This window comes from Phytophthora sojae (genome assembly GCF_000149755.1).
Source record: "Phytophthora sojae unplaced genomic scaffold PHYSOscaffold_4, whole genome shotgun sequence".
Taxonomy (NCBI): Eukaryota; Oomycota; class Peronosporomycetes; order Peronosporales; family Peronosporaceae; genus Phytophthora; species Phytophthora sojae.
In genome coordinates, this window is record NW_009258118.1 from 3,205,472 (window position 1) to 3,221,718 (window position 16,247).

General features: G+C 53.3%; 8 protein-coding genes across 8 annotated transcripts; 2 read left to right on the top strand and 6 right to left on the bottom strand.

Annotated features, from left to right (window-relative positions):
- Nucleotides 1-1,268: 1,268 nt before the first annotated feature.
- Nucleotides 1,269-1,448, bottom strand: PHYSODRAFT_501462 (hypothetical protein; the record flags this gene model as incomplete). Its single annotated transcript, XM_009528307.1, has 1 exon — nucleotides 1,269-1,448. One exon carries the CDS (start codon nucleotides 1,446-1,448, stop codon nucleotides 1,269-1,271), a length of 180 nt encoding a protein of 59 aa, XP_009526602.1.
- Nucleotides 1,449-1,585: 137 nt separating this feature from the next.
- Nucleotides 1,586-2,356, bottom strand: PHYSODRAFT_499950 (hypothetical protein; the record flags this gene model as incomplete). Its single annotated transcript, XM_009528308.1, has 1 exon — nucleotides 1,586-2,356. The coding sequence occupies one exon, from the start codon at nucleotides 2,354-2,356 to the stop codon at nucleotides 1,586-1,588; it is 771 nt and encodes a 256-aa protein (XP_009526603.1).
- A 114-nt stretch (nucleotides 2,357-2,470) lies between these two features.
- PHYSODRAFT_502506 (hypothetical protein) lies at nucleotides 2,471-2,776 on the bottom strand (the record flags this gene model as incomplete). The annotated part of the gene is made up of 1 exon (XM_009528309.1): nucleotides 2,471-2,776. A coding segment is annotated over one exon (306 nt), but the record flags the coding sequence as incomplete, so codon positions are not given.
- A 1,149-nt stretch (nucleotides 2,777-3,925) lies between these two features.
- PHYSODRAFT_500573 (hypothetical protein) lies at nucleotides 3,926-4,822 on the bottom strand (the record flags this gene model as incomplete). The annotated part of the gene is made up of 1 exon (XM_009528310.1): nucleotides 3,926-4,822. A coding segment is annotated over one exon (897 nt), but the record flags the coding sequence as incomplete, so codon positions are not given.
- Nucleotides 4,823-5,220: 398 nt separating this feature from the next.
- On the bottom strand, nucleotides 5,221-7,134 carry PHYSODRAFT_300584 (hypothetical protein; the record flags this gene model as incomplete). The annotated part of the gene is made up of 1 exon (XM_009528311.1): nucleotides 5,221-7,134. The coding sequence occupies one exon, from the start codon at nucleotides 7,132-7,134 to the stop codon at nucleotides 5,221-5,223; it is 1,914 nt and encodes a 637-aa protein (XP_009526606.1).
- Nucleotides 7,135-7,715: 581 nt separating this feature from the next.
- Nucleotides 7,716-9,442, top strand: PHYSODRAFT_351217 (hypothetical protein; the record flags this gene model as incomplete). The annotated part of the gene is made up of 1 exon (XM_009528312.1): nucleotides 7,716-9,442. One exon carries the CDS (start codon nucleotides 7,716-7,718, stop codon nucleotides 9,237-9,239), a length of 1,524 nt encoding a protein of 507 aa, XP_009526607.1. The 3' UTR covers nucleotides 9,240-9,442.
- A 41-nt stretch (nucleotides 9,443-9,483) lies between these two features.
- Nucleotides 9,484-11,169, bottom strand: PHYSODRAFT_498950 (hypothetical protein; the record flags this gene model as incomplete). Its single annotated transcript, XM_009528313.1, has 6 exons — nucleotides 9,484-10,293; nucleotide 10,439; nucleotides 10,465-10,511; nucleotides 10,600-10,743; nucleotides 10,816-10,924; nucleotides 11,006-11,169. The coding sequence occupies 6 exons, from the start codon at nucleotides 11,167-11,169 to the stop codon at nucleotides 9,484-9,486; spliced, it is 1,275 nt and encodes a 424-aa protein (XP_009526608.1).
- Nucleotides 11,170-12,321: 1,152 nt separating this feature from the next.
- Nucleotides 12,322-13,298, top strand: PHYSODRAFT_560159 (hypothetical protein; the record flags this gene model as incomplete). Its single annotated transcript, XM_009528314.1, has 6 exons — nucleotides 12,322-12,406; nucleotides 12,491-12,565; nucleotides 12,643-12,723; nucleotides 12,799-12,936; nucleotides 13,009-13,087; nucleotides 13,169-13,298. Exons 1-6 carry the CDS (start codon nucleotides 12,385-12,387, stop codon nucleotides 13,296-13,298), a joined length of 525 nt encoding a protein of 174 aa, XP_009526609.1. The 5' UTR covers nucleotides 12,322-12,384.
- Nucleotides 13,299-16,247: the final 2,949 nt, after the last annotated feature.

Below are 16,247 nucleotides of genomic sequence, written 5' to 3' on the forward strand. Positions count from 1 at the left end.
TATATTGAACAGTGGCTTCCAGACGTTTTCTAACCATGCTTGTTGTGGAGCCAATCGAAGCGGAACGTAAAGTCGACGCCTATGGGGGATGCAAACAGTTGTCCGTTAGTGTAAGCAGATCCACAACTAACGAGAAGAATATAGCAGCTCACCTAAATGGAGAAGTTCAAATTGCAGGAGGCTCACAGTCGCAATTAGGAGTTTTGCTTGCACCAGGTAGAACCAGAGGTCCGCCAATACAGTATCATATTGGATTGCACCTGACACGAAGCACTAATAAAAACTGCAATTTCTTAGCAAACAATAATAAAAATTCCCGCAATTTATATTGCAATTTATATTGCAATTTATATGGTGCGCCTAGCAAGTCACCCCTGCCACTGGTGCCGGTAGGAACCCCAATTGGAATCACCGCTCGGTAATCGACCGGCCAGCTTACACCAAGCTCAGCACGTTCAAACTCACTGATGAGATCTTGAGGCAGGTCAACTGCGGGCTGCCATGTTAGCTCCGCATAGCCCACCCAGCCAACAAAATAATAAGCGGCACCTGCTGGATTCGTTTTTTTCGCGTATATCGCGTCTACTGTGTAGAGATTGGGACCTTCGCCGAAGTCGGATGAGTTGTCTTCTAACGAAGACGTATCACTCTCGTCCACGGCTGGACGTGGACAGCACCATGGCGTCGACAGCGCTTCTTGTCGGAGAACTTCAAGAGGGGCTGGAACAGCTTGGTGGCGTGCCTGCCGGTCGCGTGCCCGCTTAGCTGCCGCGAGAGCGGCAATTTGCTTGAGCCTCTTGCCCTTCTTCGGCATCTTTGTTTTTCCCAAGTGCATAGCTAGCTAAGCCAAGAATCTAAGGTAGACGTGTGTTGAAGTGCGTGCTAATTGGCTAGCTATTGTAGGAGTATTTCAAGCAGTATATTTTTACACTCATCAAAGGCATGTTGAAGGATTGATCTATAATTATTTATTTCGGGCCGACCATATCTTTTTAGAGGGGGATACAGGTCAAGATAGGCATACGCTCGATATGAAATGCATCTTCTTCATCAATATGCCTCTGTCGAGGCTGGGAATACCTGCGTTGAAAAGCGGACATACTTGGTTACATAACTACGATTTGACTTGGATTGAAAATACTGTATTCGTGTCGTGGCATAATTTAAAAAAAATTCTATAAATATGAGGAGTGTAAACTTCAATGTTAGGGATGGTCTTATTGAGTTATGTAGCTAGAACGCTCCCCACTATCAATGCCTCTGCTAGTTTAGCTACCCTGCTGCTTGCTAACTCGGGCTACTGTGGAAACGTCCCACATGCCGCGGTTGACCTGGAGAAACGCCAGCTGCTCGAAGTTGGCCGGAAGCATAGATCGACGCTGCGGTGTCAATACCAGCTTGCACTGAGAGAAAAGCCGCTCGACAGTGTTTGACGTCGGAGGAACCATTTTCACGAGCGGCATGTCATGTGTGGTACTTGGCGCTTGTTTCCTCTTCTTTCCCTTGCCTTGGAGCAACATCGTCGCGTAGTCTTCTTCCCGCTCCTTGCGCTTCTTTCCTGTGGGTTGTGCCTGCTCGAACCGCTTCAAACTGCTGTCTCCGCGGACGATAGAGCCGTGCCAGAGATGACCTTGACAACACCCGATTCGAATGCAGGCGTATGGACGATCTTGGCGGTCGACTTCAGATGCTCTGACATGACAGGGTACTCCGCGATGAGGGAGTCGAACATCAGGCGTACCTCTCCTATATCGGTGTCCTCGCGCTGAAGCCGCTTACAGACGCTCTCGAACTTCTTGAGGTGCTCAAACAGCGCGACCAACTTCCGGTGCTTCCCGCCGGTTGGGACCATTTCCTCCACGGCGTCGACCTTCTTGATCTCTACGCGAATACGAATGTACCTCTCCACCATTGTAAACGTCGAGGACCAACGCGTGACGTTCCGCTTGATAGGGACGAGTTCGGTGTACTTCTTCAGCTCGGCACGGTTGTTTTCATGACGAAGTTCCACCATAAGGTTGTTGACTTCGTCCAGTAAGTCGCCATACGGCTCCATGAACTTGTTCACAGCCAGGTTGAAACGATGACTGGCGCAGCCGACGAGGGGGATACCCATCTTGGTTGCAATGGACAGGTTAGTTGCGCAGTTGTCCCCCACCAGAAACCCCACCATGTCGCTGGTCTTGTCGTACACATCCAGGATGTTCTTGAACAGCTTGATGTGGGCGTCTGCCGTCTGATCGCCATCGTCAAGGGGAGACATACCAAGTAGCGGTATGCGCAGCTTACCAGCTGTCTCGTAGACGGCGTAGAGAGCAACATAGTGAATGCCAGCGTGGGTCCAGCCGTCAAACATCAGGGCGAAGAGCGTTCCCATCTCTTTCCCCAGCTTCTCGCCGACTTCAATTGCGATCCCCTCCATGCCCTTCTTGACGGCCTTGGCGGTCACAGGTCGGAGCTTGCTGATGGCCCGAGTTAGTGCTTCTTCGACTTCGTGGACGGGCATGTTGCGTTCGATGATCCAACGGACCCATTGGAAGAGATGGCTGGCTTCCACTGCGACGAAGCCGAACGCTTGAAGAGGTCGGTCCGGGCTGGCCTGGAGCGATGCGTACGTTGCCTCGTAGCCAGCGTGCTTCGATGCCAGGTGTGCCACCAGATTGGAGTAACCTGACCCAGCCAACTGTTTGCGCACGCTGTTACATAAGTTGCAGCTGAAGAGGCATTCGCCACGCGAGGTGCAGAAGAAGGCGGCGAGTTGCTTGTTGGCGACCATTGCTATCCTGTGGAAATGGAGATATGAACTGCCAGTGGAGCCGTATTTGCAGGCTGCGGAGTTGGTTGGAGCACGTCTCCAAGCCAGTCATTTGCCTTGGGCGAAATGTGGTGTGGTTAACGCCGTTTTTGATGTCATCGGAGGCTGGAGATGACGCCATCAACAGGAAGCTTTGTACAAAAACTATAGGAGTCCAGCCAAGGCACTTTTATGGAATTTATTGTCAATAATTGGGCCAATTTAATATTGTACGGGGACCACTGTAGCCCAATAATAAAAATTAATATTGAAAATACTGATAATTTATTGTATTGCACTATTTTTTCCGACCTCTGGGTTGAACTGCGTTTCAAGCACACAAGCAAGCTGGTACAGCGGGCGAAACTTAAACTTGTGCTGAAGGTACTGATCCATCAGAGCGAGAGAGATAACTTCGAGCGCCGAGAAGACCAGCAGGTTCGTCACAGCGGCCACATTCCACTTATGAGTACCAGCCGGGAAGTAGACAGCATTGGGGAGCTGAGCAAGCACCGACTTGTAGATCATGAAGATGAGGGGAACGACGCACTCGACATACTCGACGAGGGCAAGATATTCGGAGTGAAATAGCAACCGGAGTCCCTGCCGTACAAAAGCGCTTGATCTACCGGCGGACATGCCGAGCTTGGGCGTCTTGGGGTCCGACTTTGTAAAGTCTGGACTCACAATCCCCGCTTGGGTAGAGACATTAACAAGTGTTAGTCCAGGACCTGGGACTACAGGAGTGCCTCGCAATAGTTGAGACGTTAGCCGTTGGCAGCACGCTAGACGCCGAGTTGATTTCGACGTTCTTCCGCTCACTGGAAGGCTTTCTCGACTGTATAGCCCAGACGAATCCAGCCTTTTTAGCTGCTCTCTTTGCTCTGCAGTCGTTGGATGAGGGAGACACGCCCACAGTCGAGTGCCTTCCATATCTGAAGCGCGAAAACTACCAGGATTGCGAGCCACAACAAGAAGTTTTGTCAGGAGCTCATCGATTCCTGAGCAGTCGGATTGATCGGGAATGCCCTGTCCTAGATCACGGTTAAAGTCCCTCTGCTCTCGAAGTAATTCTACCACGATGTCCGCATTTCTGCGGAGATCACGGAGTTCAAGCAGAGACTGCACAAAATCTATCACAATTACCACCAGGGACATGCGAATCGATCCCGAAGTTGAGATGCATACGGACACGAAAAGCATGCTGAAGAGGTCAACCGAAAAGGTGACCATTGCAGGGATTAAATCCTCCAGCTGACGTGTGGACTGAACGATAAAGTTCTCAGCGGCGAGTCTCCATACTGGCAGAACAACGACCACAACCCTCGATATGTCAAGTGGCGCAAGATCGCACAGCACCTTGTACAATGGATAGAGCTCGATGAGCACGATGTACGCGAAGAAGAACCGAAGGAACCGACATAGACTCGGGTAGCAGCGAGAGCTTCGGTCTAGTTGCTTACGACCAAACACGAGCAGAACCATCAAGGGGATATAGACGCCCAGTAAGCTGCCTCCAAACTGCCATACAAAGGGCACCGGGAATCCGACGAAGCTAGCTACGAGTAAGCATGTCCCCATGTACGCTGCAGTAGTGCCGAAAGCTATTATCACCCTCTTGCACCATGTGAAGTGGAGCTCTGGGATGAATATCTTCAGCTCGGACACCCCAGCAAAGGTCAATAAAAACACCATCAAACCCAAGCGAATCCAGAAGACCCAGTTCGCGGCCCACCGCTCGGATGGTGGCTGGAGCGGCAGATACTGGAGCAGAATTGCACAAGCCAACGTTGGCAGCGGCGTTAGCACGCACACAGCAATTACGCGGGTCAACGACGAGTTCTTGCAGTAGTAGTCCATGCTTTCAGCGCGCTCGATAGAATTGGAGCCCTGCCGACCCACTTGGACTTCAGACCATAGTTTATCCAAGCCATAACAGCAGCGTGTCACTCTGGAAATTCGCGGGACCCGCGAAGAGGTGACACTCACTGGTTCTTGGTCCGCGCTGGTGGGGGTCGTTCGAGGCATCCAGCCTAAAATGGAAAGTGGTGATACCCTGAGAAGGACGCAGGAGAACCAGATCGTGATGGCTATTTTTTCCCCGTTGCGAACGCGCCCTCTTCGATCTTAGGTCTCGAAACTCAGCTCAAGAAAGTCACCACCTTACCACCGATTTCACTTGCGGCGACAACAGAATCCAGAGCTTGAGCAGTTCTACGTATGCGTTGTTGCACTTCACTACTTGGGTTTTGAGACAGTCAAGAACAGTTCGCATGACCCCGATGTGCACGCTCTCAGCGTAAAAAATAAAAGCAAGCCACGAAAATAGCTGTTATCTCGTAGCTCAGCACCCACCTTATCCAAAGTGCTCGTCAGAATTTCAACACCGACATTCAATGAATTGTCTAAGCTTAGACGTTTGGGCGTCACCGTTCGGCTGCATCCACGCGCGCCACGATTTCTTGCAGAGTCATTCCGTCCGTATACTCGTCCAGCAAAATCCTCCTCTCCCCGTCACAGGCAAACTCAAAGATCTTGCTTAACATAACAGCATCAGTCCTCTGCATTGCACTGTCCTCGAGTGCAGGAGAGTCCATGGCGCTGATGAATGCCAGCTTCTTCCTGGCTTCTTTGCCTCCTCGCAGCCAATCGCCGCGATGGGCCAAAAAGCGCGGCATATACTCATCGAACAGGTTGAACGCAAGCTTAATGTGCAAACAGCTCAGCGTACGATTCGATTTCAGCAGCCCAAGCAAAATCTCCAAGTCCGTTCGTTGTAGTCGACCAGTTTGCAAGTATAGCTCCCGTAGACGGGATGCACTAGCCAGACTTGGACTTGAAAGCATTTTTGCCAAGCATTCCAAGCTTGATGTCGTAACGTTTCGGGACGAGATGTGTAAGGAGGAAACCTTACAGGTTCCTGCAACCGAGGCTTCCATCAGTGTAGAAAAGTCATCGAGTTTCCCCGATCGTAAACTTAATTGGGTTAAGTGTGGACAACACTCCAGCAATTCGTTGAAGTGCGCGTTGGTGAATGCCTCGCAGTTCAGCGTCAATCGCTCGAGATGGCCTCCAATTACTCGCAGCAGCGCTAAGGTCGCCGATATATCCACTGTCTTTAGCTTGAGGGAAGTGATGCCAGACTCGCCCGATGGTAGAACACTCGAACGTGTGGAGATGGATACAACAGACTGGCGCTTCACGAATCCGCGTCCGAAACCGGGTAGCCATACGCAAACCCAATCTTCTTCTAGGGAGAGTACGACAAATTCCTCGTCCTTCTTCAGCGTCACAAGAGGTTTTGTGAATAATCGACGTATCGGCTCTGGTTCAACTCTGGTATAACTTTTCACCAAAGCCATTGTCACTCCGCGTGTTGGTAGTGACGAATTCTGCAAACCGGGGCTTCCCATCAGCAATTCGAACGCAACAGAGGACCATCGTCGCTTCTTGATGCCACAAACCAATTTGACGTCTTCAGCCGACACATCAAGCTGCGATAGATCGAGATGCTGCAGCTTGGACCCCGACTCTGGATGGAAGATCGATAGTGCGAGCCATATCCACAGCAAAGTCCTCCTATCGCTTCGAACAGCCGGCGGTAGCACAACGCGAAGGTCCTGCAACGATCCAATAAACGGAAAAGCTGAGCACAGCGTACCGAAAAACGCCGCGTCCGTCAGGCATCTCCCCGTGATCTGTAGCATACGTAGCGCGTGCTCATTCGCGCTCGAAGCATTCCACAGGAGTGCTTTAAATTCCCGAAGCCGCTTGTCCAAGTTCCTCTCGGCAGAATCCCAGCCAAAGTGCAGCATGAGTTCCGTCACCGGGACATCGCCGCCTTGCACCTGAAACACCGCCGCCGCATCCCTCAGCACACCCGACCTCCCCAGGCAATGCTGCGCCGATAGAAAGCACTCTGTAAAGTGAAAGGGTATCCACATCTTGGTCACCTCCGCCTGCTTTGCTGCATTAGTCAACCGACCCCATCTGTTGGCGTGCTCCTGCGTCGTCTCGACCGCACACTCCACCTGCAACAACGACCACCTGTCCTGCTCAATGTGTCGCGCCAAGATCTCCATCGTAAGGCGAAAGCCCGCGCTCTCGCTCTCCTTCGAGTCCGCAATGATGCCTTCCACCAGCGCCAAGACGTCCGCGTGGTTCCTGCCTCCGACCTCCCCGTCCCAGACCCTGAAGAGGAACTTCAGTCTGTCGGTTGAAGGCACCGGGAGCCCTCTCAGACGCAGGTGCTTCCACTGGGCGGCCCACGGCGGCTGGTGCCGCTCATACTCCGGGTCCTCGGGCCACAGCTCGCTCCAGAACTTTGCGTTTTCCGTCATTGAGAGCCCTTTGCACGCTGATAGCGCCGTGAGCACCCGCAAACTTTCACGGATGTTGCGGCGCAGCGTGTCTCCTGCGTGGCCTGCCAGTTGGTGCGACGAGAGCGTCACCACGACCCACGAGTACGCAGGCGCGATGGCGTCCGGATCCAGACGAAGCGTCACGTCCAGCGAGCTGACGGCAGCGCCAGCGATGCGGCGCGCCGTCTCCAGCGGCAGCGGAGGCACTGGATGCATCGTATTGTTATCTCTATATATGCTGAGACTGCGCTGCGCGGGCGGAAGATTGCGGTGTGAGATTCCTTCTCTCCCTCGGGATGAATATGGAATGCCCCGGTCAAGGGTCAACATCACGTCAGCTTCAACTTGAGCTGTCATTCGGGTGCAGTTTGCGTGTCCACACCCAAGTATCGTGTGCACCACATTTCTGCCACGTGGAACCGACAACCTCTAGCAACGTATACCAAGTCCCACAGGCCCTGTCCAAGCCGATCGATCCCTTCAAACCATGTGCTTGCTTTGCCAGTCATAGTCGATCGAGTCCCCCCTTAGACTAACGTACCCCACACCTACGAGTCACCATGAGCGCCGAAGAGGTCCCTGCTGCCGCGGCCGCCGCCGCCGTTGAGCTGGAGATCCCGGACGTGATCGAGCGCCTGCGCAAGCCCGACAAGGCCGAGCACGAGGCCAAGATCGCGGTGCTGGACGCCGCCATCAAGAAGCTGCAGGCGCGCACGACCGTGATCCGCGCCGAGATGGACGCGCTCAAGACGAACCGCGGCGGCTACGGCGGCCAGATCCAGGAGGCCAAGGCCACGTTCGCGGCCCTGCGCGCCGAGAAGGACAACCTCATCCAGCAGCGCAACCAGATCACGGCGCGCCTGCGCCAGACCCGCGACGAGAAGGACTCGACCATCAAGCACCAGCGCAGCCTGCGCGCCAACCTCAAGTTCGGCTCCGAGGCCGAGTTCGACGCCGCCATCGCCGAGCTCAAGCACAAGCAGGAGACGAGCTCCATGTCGCTCAACGAGGAGAAGCGCGTGATCAAGGAGATCGAGCAGCTACAGGCGCAGAAGCTGCAGGTCGGCGCCTTCTCGGGCGACCAGGGCGTCGTGGACAAGCAGAACGAGAGCATCAAGGAGACGCGCGCGCTGCAGGCCAAGAAGAACGAGGAGATCGACGCCGTCCAGGAGAAGCTCAACGCGCAGAAGCAGGTGCTCGACGAGCTCTACCGCCTCAACGAGGAGGAGAACAAGAAGGACAAGTTCCCGGCGCTCGCCAAGGAGCGCAAGGAGATCAAGGAGCAGCTGGACGACAAGTTCACGGCCATTAAGGCGCTGCGCAAGGAGTTCAAGGAGGCCAACGACAAGTACTACAACAACATCCGCCTCGTGCGCAAGAAGAAGGAGCTCGAGTTCCAGAAGGAGGAGGAGGCCCGCAAGGCCGAGTACGAGGCCAAGCTCGCCGACTACGAGAAGGAGATGGCCAAGATCCACCCGTACCAGGACGAGATGGACCTGTGCGACGCCCTCGTGAGCTTCCTCGAGAAGACGTACGCCAAGGAACTCAAGGAGGAGGTTGAGAAGGCCGAGGCCGCCGCCGCCCCCGTCGAGCTCGACGGCATGAAGCCCCTGCAGCGCAAGGAGGAGGACTTCATGATGCTCGGCGGTGGCAAGAAGAACAAGAAGGGCAAGTCGGGCAAAAAGGCCAAGAAGGCCGGCAAGATCGTCCTGCCGCTCGCCCAGCTCGAGGCCTTCAGCACCATCGGCCTGCTGCCCCCGGCGGCCGCCGACGCTGTGTCCGAGTCGCTGGCCGCCGTCAAGGCTAAGAAGGTCTGGTTCAACGAGCAGACGGCCCGCCCCAAGGCCGAGAAGCCCGCTGAGACCGCTGCCGAGGCTGCTGCCCCCGCCAAGGCCGCGTCCCCCAAGAAGAAGAGCAACAAGAACAAGAAGTTCAACGCCGGAGACAACGACGCCTTCCCGTCGCTGGGCGGCGTCGCTGCTGAGCTCCCCTCGTGGGGCCCGGGCATGGCTCCCCCCGTTGCCGCCGAGCCCACTGTGGCGGCTGAGTTCGCTGACGCCGACGTCGTGACGGAAGACGAGTAAGCCAGCCTCCTTCCTCGTAGGAGAGAGTCTAGCTCAAGAGTGAATGATCACTCACTCACTCAGTCACCTCTGGACACGGAACCAAGCACGCTTAAGGGGCGAGAGGCGCTCGCTTGTTGCCAAGGAAGAGCTCGCGTGCTCTCGCGCCTTCTTTTACTCTAGTGCGTGTCTGCTTCCATCCCCCGGTAGTAATACAGTAGATACTTCCCACGTTTATCCAGTTCCAAGCATTGTGCTCATTCCGCTAGCTACTCGATCGATCAACCTCGGCGAAGAGCTGCTGCATCCGCTCGTTCTTGAGCTTCTCGCTGGCCAACATGATCTGCAGCAGTTGGTCGGCCAAGCGGTCCTTGAAGAGCTGGGCCTCCTCCAACTCGACTCGAGCTAGTTGCGCGTCACGCTGAAGTCTTCGAGTTCGCTGCAGCAGAGGGCGAATAATTCTCTCGTTGTACGCGAGTGACTTCTGCAAGAGTCGAAGTTCTGCTGCCAGCTGAGGGACGAGGACTTCGAGGTGCACCAAGTTGCGCTCTGCTTCCTCCGCTTCTTCATCGTCTGTGTCGTTGTCGCCACCACGAAGTTCATCTCCTGCGTCCATGTAGCTTGAAAGGATAGGAAGTCGCTCAAAGCAGCTGGCCATGCGCTCGTTGATGAACTCGAACGGGTTGATCCACGTTGTGAAGCCTGAAGCCGATGAGCGCGTCGTCGACGCGGTGGTTGCCTCGCTGATAGCGACCTCCATGAGCTTGCGGAACTTGGAGCGTAGACGATTTCGGATCTCGATACGCTCGTTCAACTCGATGGCCGCCTCCGATAGCTCGTACGCGATGGCATAGCGCACTGACATCGCTTGAGCCTGGGTCTTCTCGGCCGCCTCAATCTTGTGCTGCAGGAAGGCTGTATCACTCGCAACATCTGTGTCGAACCGACGTAGTTTAGAGCGGATCAACTCCAGAGACTTCCGCTGTGCAGCGGCATCGCCTTCGTGCTCGAGGGTGGGGAACAGCATGCGATGCTCTTCAGATAGTGGTGTTTGCTGTAGCCGAAGCCGAAGATACTGTCAAATAGCACACAGATGATACACACGCAAACATTTAAGCTTCTTCCTTACGAGGCACGAATAATTTGAAATCTTACCTCAAGATGCCGTTCTTCCTCCAACTGCTTTAGACTGGAGCGAGTCACTTTGTACAGCAAGGCACGCTGTAGCAACAGCTCGGGGGTAAACGCCTCTTCCAGGCCGAGTTTGGGGTTCTTTCGGAAGAATTCGCTGCACTGCTCCATGTCCTGCGATGTTGATAGTCAAGGAATAGAGCGCTATTAGAGAAAGTAAGTGTGAGATGCGCCCCACATTCTATCCTACCATATCAAGAAGCTTTGGTCGCAGCTCCGAGGTAATGGCGAGAGCAACTTGGTAAACAGTCTTCCATCCGTCCATAAAGAACAGGTCCCATACACGAGTAAGGGTCGGGATGGTAAGCACTCGCGCAAATACTGTCACAAACCACTGAAGCAGCGCCAGTCGTTAGTTATTGCAAAGTCACAGTCACAAGCAGCTAAGGCACCAGAGATTTGTTACCTGGGTGATAAGGATGTTGGAGTGCATCCCAATCTGCCGAAAATGCGCTGATAAATCGTAAAAGTGGAGCTTGAGGAGCTGCTGGAAAAGATAAATGCACTGCGACAGCCTGGATCATAAAGCAGATTATCGGTAGTACGTTAGTCAGGCGTTCGCGAGTACACTCGTACGACCGCATCAGTAAACGAACCCTGGCATCTTGTGCTTCCACAGGTCTGCCATCCCTTTTCGCCGAATTAAGGAGATTGTCAGCCAAAACGCAACCTCTTGAACTGAAAGTCCATCGAGGTCCAGGTTCGTGGCTTCTTGAGCATCTTTGATGACGACAATTAGAGCAGCCACAACATAGTTCATGCCCTGTAAAAAAAAAACTCAAGCATTTAGCTCCACCACCACAACACAAAACTCGCACCACCATCCATACCTGGCAATAGCCAATATCGTCTGCATGAAGAGCAACCGCCTTCAGTACATTCCCAAGCAGCCGTCTACCGTCACCTGCCAATCCAACAAATGCATAACAATGCTTGCATCAATACGACTGGCTTACTCAACAATAACGGCACTACTCACCTTCCTCAGAGAAGAGAGGGTTTGCTGGAAAAGTGCGCTCAATATCTCGACTGATTTCTCCTGTACCCACGCCACCACACACCGCATAATCAACTCGGCCGCTGGACGTTCATAACCCCGAATCATTAATCCTCTGGTTACCTTCCACGCCGGTGCTTCCTAGTGTCGCCGTGTCCTCCAGTGTCTCAATCCCAGCCAACTATCCAACATCAACCACATCTCTCAATCCACCAAGCTCCAGCACACTGAAGTTTGTCTCCCAGTACCTCCAGATAGAGCTCTTTGCTGCTCAATTGGTTGGCCGCCTCCCCCATCAGCGTCGCGACGTCGCCAGCTCGCAGCCAGTAGCTTCAACATTCCGCACCATTGATACATTTCAGCTCCAACTCTCCCCACTCCACACTGCGACCTCTACAGCCTTCACACTTGTAACTCACTGAAACCTCGTCGCCCTGGGGAAACCTCCGACTCGAACCGCCAGTCGCCGCAGCCTCAGACGCTCCACAGCCGCCCGCAGCGTCTTGTTGACTGCAGCGACGGCTTCCACTGCGTCCACCTGCGCACCCGTACGTTAATACGCATACAATAGGGTATGGGAGTGAAGAGGAGATCAAGGCGCATTACGTCGACCCATCCGTGCTGCGCGAGAACGCGTAGAGCCTCCACCAGCGGCGTCGCCAGCTCCCCGTCCGCCGAGGAGCTCATGGCTCGTGCATCAAAAGTCAGATTGTCGGAAATGATTAGTTCAGGTGTGCCACACCAACTATTCCTCCTGACCTACCTCCGGCACAGAGAGACTTGAGCGGTCACGATGAAGGCGAATGCAGGCGTCGTCATTGTACGCAGTTCCAGCCGCAACAATTAATTGCATTGCATATTGACACCATTAAGCGCACTTACTGTGCGCATTGCTGTATTTTAATTATTATGCAGACAGGAGAGCGCGTGACGCTCGTGCCGTACGAGACGGAGCATGTGCCCAAGTACCACAACTGGATGAAGGACCCGTGGCTGCAAGGCGAGGAACCAATAGCTGCAACCACCTCGGTGGTTTTATTATAACAACGGTAGTATACTGACTGGACTGTTTTGTATGGCGCAGAGATGACGGCGTCGGAGCCGCTCTCGATCGAGGAGGAGTTTGAGATGCAGAGGGCCTGGAGGGACGACGCCGAGAGTACGAACGAGATGCAGTTGAATCTGACTGGATAGAGACGCTGATACTCTTTTTCTGTGTAATTTATGGGGCTGCAGAGTGCACGTTCATCGTGTTGGCGCACGCGGAGGGCGATGGCCAGCCGGGGGCTTCGTACGTCGATGATAGCGCGATTGACCGTCAGTTTGTTGCGAAGGTGGAGATGAATTGGTGCAAATAGGCTAAAGTATTGCCGTGTGGATGGCTTGATGCAGGCATGGCGGGAGACGTCAACCTGTTCTTCAACGACTACGACGACCCCCACGCGTGCGAGATGGAGATCATGATCGCCGAGGACAAGTACCGTCGCAAGGGCTTCGCGGAGGAGGCGGTGAAGCTCATGATGGCTTACGGTATGGTTGAAAAGTGCTGGTCTCCAGTTGTGAGGCTCTTTAACTGACTGGTGGGGAATTTTGCTGCTGTAGCCACCTCCCAACTCAAGGTCACGCGGTTCTTCTGCAAGATCATCGAAACGAACAGCGCGTCGCTGAAGCTTTTCGAGAAGTAAGTTATATTTCCTGGTTGCGCTGTACTCGACACCTCAGCTGACATTCGTTGCTTACAATTGTTTATGGCACACTATAGGCTTGGGTACATCAAGTACGCCTACGTTGCTGCGTTCAAGCAGGTCGAGCTGGAGTTGGTCACCAAGGATAAACACGCGGAGCTGGTTGACGCCGTACTAAAGACTGCGAGCATCCACTCCCCCCAATAGAGTCGAGCAGCAAACGTGACGATACACAAACGAATACAGACGTGGCACCATCAACAGCGAGAAAGCTTTACAATATTATGAAGTGTTTGTCATCGAGATGGAGTTCTTTTTTCGTGGCCGACCAATATACGCAGTAACGGTCCTCGGCATTGAAGCGGCGTGTCCACTTGGTCGATGTCTCGCCGATGAAGCCGCAGCCCCCGTCCTCGGCCCATAGCTCCAGGCGTCCCAGCAGGCTGGATCAACGAACAATCTACTTACCAGCAGAGGTACGTCGAGCTGGCGAAGGCGACTACATGTAGAATCCAGTCCAGTCCACTGACTGATCGCTGCGGCAGATACCTTCCGCCTTCCAGACTGGATCTCGTCGATTTGAGGCTGCTCGGCCTGCCACAAGCGAGACCCAGCGATTCCAGAACGCTCGGGATCGTTTTGTTGCTGAGCCGTCAAGTTACTTTCCAAAAATTCGAGAGAGCGCTATTGCCCGGGACAAGCGCGAAAAGGAGCTGGTATTGAAGCAGACACACCAAGGATGGAACCAGTCGACGCGGACGTCTCGACGGACTCCCAACTCGCATCCCCAATATTCGACGACGGTCCATGCACCGACAAAGTCGCTAGCAATGCTAGGTTCGTTCTGTTATATTTGTCTTTCTGCGGTGTCAGACAGATAACACGTCAATTGGTGCAGGCCAGGACGGGATGGCTGCAATGCGCTTGGCGTTTGAAAGACGCGGTCGGCTGGATGAAAAGGATTTTACTGCGGAGATGCTTCACGCATTGCATGCACAAGATTTAGAATGGGACCAGCAGGTTTGTGGGGTATTGCGCCCTAGATTTTACAAGATGCAGGACGCTGATCTATACTTCTTTCAAGGTTAACCTGATCCACGAGCTCAGTAGCCTTTACCAGCAAGCCGATTTGCATGCGGCGGGATACCTGACGTGGGAGGACTTCAGCTCGTCAATCTTCAAGCCCTCCGGTTCGTACATTGTGCTAATACCTACTGATATCTTTGAATTCATGACGCTGGTATGCATGTTACGGGTAGACAAGCACTTGCCAGAGGAGGAAACAGCCAGTCAGCGAGTGCGTAAAGCCTCACTCGTTTGTTTTATTTTATTTTCGCTGCTAACAGACTGAAAACTATTTTCTTTTCAGTTGATGTGCCAACCCGACGCGCTTAACATGTCAGCTGAACTCCACGGCATGGTGGGTCTTGCATAGATGTTATGGGTTGGTGTCGGTGGATCTTATGTTCGCTGTTGTGGACTTTTATAGTATTATTTCGAGGGTATCGATAGAGTATTTCTGAATGATGCGAGGAATAAAGGCTTTCGGCTGCTCGATCCCACAACAAATACCATCGTGAGTGAGTATAACGCTCCCTCAAGGTAAGATGAAGAGCCCACAAAGATAATTTCGATCCATGCGCACAATCACTATTTATCTTTTTTATTAACCATGAAGTGATCTTACAGAGGCACCAGCATTTTGGACGCTGTATACTCGCCTATGGGTCGCTACGTGATCACAGCTGCAACGTCACCAGTCATCACGCTTTACGATGTAGACCAACTTCTCATTCGGCAGGTTTGTCTCCAGGCTCGGTCCAAAAGCAATTTGTTGCATCCTAACCTTTCATGATGAACCCTTGCTTTCAGCAAATTCCTACTGAGGTGGCCCAAACAGCTTTAGAAATTTCCCTGGACACGTCAGCTCCGCGGCTCTATTCTTCGTGTACGAATGGACAAATTCACGTGTGGAATCTGGAGACGCTTTCAAACTTGCACTCATTTTTCACGAAGGGCCACGAGGTCATGACCGACATCGCTGCCATTCACAGCACGACGCACATTGCTGCAAGTTGTCTCGATGGCAAAATCTACGTGCTCGATTTGCACCTCGAGCGCATTGGCAAAGCCTTGAGTGGCCACGACAAAGGCGTGACGATGCTGAAATACTGCGCGACTAAAGGCTACCTAGTGAGCGGGGGGCTGGATCACTGTCTTCATCTGTGGAATCCTCACGTGGAGCAAAAGATCGGGTCTCTAAAGGGCCACAAGCACCAGTTGATCGGTCTGGAGATCGCCCCAGACTCACCTCAAGTGATTTCAGCCGACGAAAGCGGCTTCATCAAGATATGGGACCTACGGAAGTTTGCACCTGTTCGAGCTTTCAAGCGCGAATCATACATACAGGACCATACTTTACCACGAACGCTTACGCGCCCAATGCGATCCATGTGCTACATGCCTTCACGGAAGCGGCTTGCAATCGCCCACTCCAGCGTATTTTTTGTGGATTTTGGTGTAGATCTCGGAGAAACAACAAAAGTGAAGGAAGCCAGTCAACAATTGTCGGTACATCGTGGTAAATTTCGGGATGATTTCGATGTGGAGGAGCGGTCCAAGCCTCTTGCAGTGGTTTCCCACCATCCAAGCGATTCTATTGTAGTAATAACACCGCGAGAGCTTCAAGCTTGGGCTGCCAGTTCGGGAGATTTGCTTCGACGAGACAAACTTTCCATTCGAGTCGATGTTACCTGCGTCTCCATTGTGGAAGACAAGTACTCGTGTGTTGTGGGGACAGAAGATGGGACCGTAGCGCGTGTGATGCTCCCTCGCGGTGCCGTGATTTTATCAAAGCGTCTGCACACTGCCGAAGTTGCGGCGGTAAGATGGGTGCGCGGCTCAAGACTTGTCGTCTCGAGCTCTTTTGACGGCACAGTGTTGATTTCGCAGTCCGCGGATCTAGAGGTGCGTCACACGCTGAATCACTGGCACGGCGTCCAAAGTGTAAGCAACAACAGCAGTTTGGATGAGAATAGTACCGAGAACGGTGATACATTGTCGATCGAGAAGTTCACAAGACTGTTTGAGTCTGCTGACTACGCCCAAACCGGCAAGATTACAACGCGAAAAGCCAAAGAACTCTTGGACGCAGCA